A 4,487-nucleotide genomic window follows, 5' to 3' on the forward strand; every position below is an offset into this window, starting at 1 on the left:
CGAAATCGAAAAACTGAGGTATTTCTTGATTCCGGGATTAACGAAATTATTTTACTCAAAATATCCTTGAATAATAAAAAAATGTGATAAAAAGGAAAATGTAAAGGAAAAATTAAAAAAATGGAAAATATAATAAAAAATAATTAAAAAATAGGGGAAAACATAAAAAATAGAAAAATTAAAAAACATAAAAAATTTAAAAATATATATAAAAAAATAGGAAAAAAAATTTAAAAACATAAAAATATTAAAAAACATAAAAAGTAAAAAAAAAATTAAAAAACTTTAATTTTTTTTTAAAATTAAAAAAATGAAAAGAAAAAAAAATAAAAAAACATAAAAAGAAAGAATATCGTGAAAAAGAAAAAAATAAAAAAATGTAGAGTTTAAATAATAATAATAATATATTGTTAATTTTGTAACTAAGGATAATATAATAAAATATTAAACTAGGTTATTTATTAAAACTTTCAAACAAATAAGTTTTTGTTGTATTATCTAGGTTTAACCAAACAATATTTGATTATGTTTTATTCCCCATAACTTTGGTTATGTGATTATTTGATAATCACATAACCAAAGTTATACATGATAACTTGAATCAAACACATCCTTAGAGATTAGGAATTGGATCAGGGGCGGAGAATTATATGGGCAAAGCTGGGCACAAGCCCAGCAGAAATTTTAAAATTTTAAGCCTAGGTATATATATTTAAAGCCCAGTTGTAATTATTAAATCAAACCCATTCATTTTTAAAGCCCAATTCAAGGCCTAGGTTATTAATAGCTGATTATTAAATCATTATTAGATAAAGCATTAAAGCCACCTACTAAAGTCACTAAACCCTAAATTATTCACAAAGAAAGTGGCGGCTTGCAAAAACAGTGGCGGCTTACAAAAAAGTGGCGGCTTGGAAAAGTTTGAAGAAAATTCTCTTAGGTTTGTATTTCGATTTTATTTATATATAATAGTATAATCAATTACATAGTATATAGATTACGTTTTTTTAATATTATGTGAATATATTAAGATTTTTGTTTTCTAGGGTTGAAATTGAACATTGGGGATTTTAAAATTTCTAATATTTAGGATTGAAAATGTAAACATTGATATCTAGTTTATATTTGTTCAAAGAAGATAAATTTGTGAAAATTTTTAGGGTTGAAATTTGAAAATGTTGTGTACGGTTGAAATTTTTATCTTCATATTTGAAAATGTAGACAAATTTGTTTCATTTGTTAGCTTCCCACATGTTCGAAGTGTATTTTTAAAAAAATTATTTTTGAAAAATGATTTTACTTGTTATTTTATATTTATAATTGTGCTATTCGAAGTGTATTTTTTTAAAAAATATTTTTGAAAAATGATTTTACTTGTTATTTTATATTTATAATTATGCTGATTCTTTTTAATTGAACTTATATTATAGGTTAAAAAAAGTAAAGAATTTGCAATTTGAATTGAATTAGCTTAAATAATTTAGACTTACAAAATTTATTTTGATTACAGGTGAAATATTATAATGAAGAATCAAAAAATCTTTGATTTCTTCAGAAAGAAGAATGATGAATCAACAAGTGATTTAAATGGGTCAAATAACATATCTCCTTGTATTTCAGAACCAGCATCTACTAAAAGACCAAGACTTGAAAATGAGACTCTTGATGAACCGCTTCCGAATTCGAGTAACAATTTGCAATATGTTTCTGATCCTGGAATTCACATCCCAATTTTACAACATCCCATTGAACTTCAAGATGAGGTAAGAAGAGCATATATTGATAAAGGGTCAATTCAACCTATATATGATTATCCTTTTACTGAATGTGAAGGTCAAAAGCGTAGATTCCAATCTTCTTGGTTTCAAAAATATCCTTGGCTTGAATTTTCTATTGAGAAACAAAGTGCATTTTGTTTCCCTTGCTATGTTTTTGACACTAACTCAGCACAATTTGACATATTCACTGTCACGGGATTTAAAAATTGGAAAAGAGTTAATTGTAAAAATTATCCATTCAAGAGACATGAAGGAGATGGGAATTCAAGACATAGCTTTGCCATGCGAAAATGGGGAGATTTGAAAAATCTTGATCAGCATATTGATAGAAGATTAGAAAAACAATCTTCTAAGCAAATTGAGCAAAATCGGTTGCTCTTAAAGGTGTCCATAGAAAGTGTGAAGTTTCTTGCTATGCAAGGTTGTGCTTTTAGGGGTCATGATGAATCAATTGCCTCTAAAAATCGTGGAAATTATTTGGAATTGGTAGCTTTGTTGGGAAGAATGAATCCAGAAATTGGTAGTACTTTGGAAAAAGCATCTAAAAATGCAAAGTACACATCACCAGAAATTCAAAGAGAGATTTTGAAAATTATTGCTGATATTGTGAGGGATAAAATTCGTGCAGAAATTGGAGAAGCCAAGTTTTGTATCCTCGTTGATGAAGCAATTGATGAGTCAAGTAAAGAACAAATGGCTATCATTTTAAGATATGTTGATCGAGATGGGTTCATTAGAGAACGATTTTTTGAAGTTGTTCACGTTGAAAATACAAGTGCATTAACTTTGAAAAAAGAGATATGCAATGTATTCAACCAATACAATCTGTTAACTGAAAATCTAAGGGGGCAAGGCTATGATGGCGCAAGTAATATGCGTGGGGAATGGAATGGACTCCAGGCTTTATTTCTTAAAGATTCTCCACATGCTTATTATATTCATTGTTTTGCTCATAGACTACAACTTGCTTTAGTTGCAGTTTCTAAAGAGGTGCATGATGTGTGGCGTTTCTTTTCAACATTAACTTCGGCTATTAATTTTGTTGGTTCATCTGCTAAACGTCAGTTTCAATTGAAATCTATCCGAAATGCTGAAATTAATGATTTGATAAAATTGGGAGAAATTGACACTGGTACTGGATCTAATCAAGATTGTTCTTTGGTACGAGCTGGAGCTACTCGTTGGAGTTCACATTTCAACTCTGTTAGGAGATTCATTAGTTTGTTTGGTTCAGTGAGTACACTTCTTCAAGATCTTGTCGACAAAGGTCCCAATAGTAACATTCGAGGAGAGGCTAAAGGTTTGTACTTGGATATAAAATCATTTGACTTTGTATTTGTATTATTTCTGATGCATGAAGTTTTGGGAATATCAGATAAGTTGTGTCAGACATTACAGAAGAATGACATAGATATTTTGAATGCTATAAATTTGGTTTCTACTACTAGACTAAATCTTCAACAAATCCGAGATGATAGATGGGAAGGATTTCTTTGGAGTGTGTTGAAGTTTTGTGAAAGCAATGATGTTGAGGTGCCAGACTTTGATGATTGCTACACACGAGGTACAAAACGTTCTTGCCAGCAGAAAAACAATATAACAGTCCATGATCACTATCATTTTGAAATATTTAATGCAATAATAGATTTTCAGTTGATGGAATTGAATGAAAGATTTTCAGAGGGCACAATAGAACTTCTTACTCTCAGTAATGCTTTGAGTCCCGTTGATGGATTCAAATCATTTTCTTTGCCTGACATTTGTTCTCTTGTTGATAAATTTTACTACTATGATTTCAATCTATAAGAAAGAGGAGATTGGAGAGAGAATTAGATCATTATAAATTTGATATACCGCGTCATGCGCAGTTTCAGAATCTTAATTCTTTGCATCATTTGTGCCAAACATTGGCCAGAACGACAAAGTCAGTTATCTATCCTTTGATTGATAGGTTGGTTCGATTGGTTTTGACTCTTCCAGTTTCTACAGCAACTACAGAACGAGCCTTTTCAGGGATGAAACTCATTAAGACGCCACTTCGTAATAAAATGGAAAATGACCTTATGGCCAATACCATGGTTGTTTATATAGAGAGGGATATTGCTTCAGGTATTGATACAGAATTTATCATAAACAAGTTTGATGTATTGAAAAATCGCAAAATACGGCTTAAATAAGAATTCGGTATGTTTATTTAGTTTCTTTTATTTTTATTATGTGAAGTTCAAATTAATATGTAAAAACATTTTGCCCAGTGCCCACCAGGAAAAATATTGCTGGCTACGCCCCTGAATTGGATACTTAGGTTATATTATTAAGCATAAAAAAATTTCAAAATTTTTTTTTTGGTGCTCACGGGGTGTGCGATATATATATATATATATATATATATATATATATATATATATATATATATATATATATCCTGCGCGACGCGACTGTGTTCATCGCGCAGGAGATCAATTAATAGCTTTATTTTTTCGGCAATTTACCAAAGAGCGCACCTAAAGATTTAAATTTACCAAAAGACGTACGCTACTTTAACATTTACCAAAGAACACACTTGTTTAAGTGCATTTCCTATTTTACCCTCCTGACATTTGACTTTTTCTACCGTTTTCTTTTCTTCACTATATTTCTCTCTCTTCTCTTTTTTTATAGGCAGAACATATAAATAACATTAGTCAACTTTTAATAACATTTTAATAC

The 4,487-nt window shown here is 29.5% G+C and overlaps 1 protein-coding gene across 1 annotated transcript; it reads left to right on the plus strand.

Annotated features, from left to right (window-relative positions):
* The first annotated feature begins 1,523 nt into the window (after positions 1–1,523).
* On the plus strand, positions 1,524–3,584 carry LOC122023279 (zinc finger MYM-type protein 1-like). The gene has a single exon (XM_042581342.1). The coding sequence runs from the start codon at positions 1,524–1,526 to the stop codon at positions 3,582–3,584; it is 2,061 nt and encodes a 686-aa protein (XP_042437276.1).
* The last annotated feature ends 903 nt before the right edge of the window (positions 3,585–4,487 follow it).

This window comes from Zingiber officinale, chromosome 9B, assembly GCF_018446385.1.
Source record: "Zingiber officinale cultivar Zhangliang chromosome 9B, Zo_v1.1, whole genome shotgun sequence".
Taxonomy (NCBI): Eukaryota; Viridiplantae; Streptophyta; class Magnoliopsida; order Zingiberales; family Zingiberaceae; genus Zingiber; species Zingiber officinale.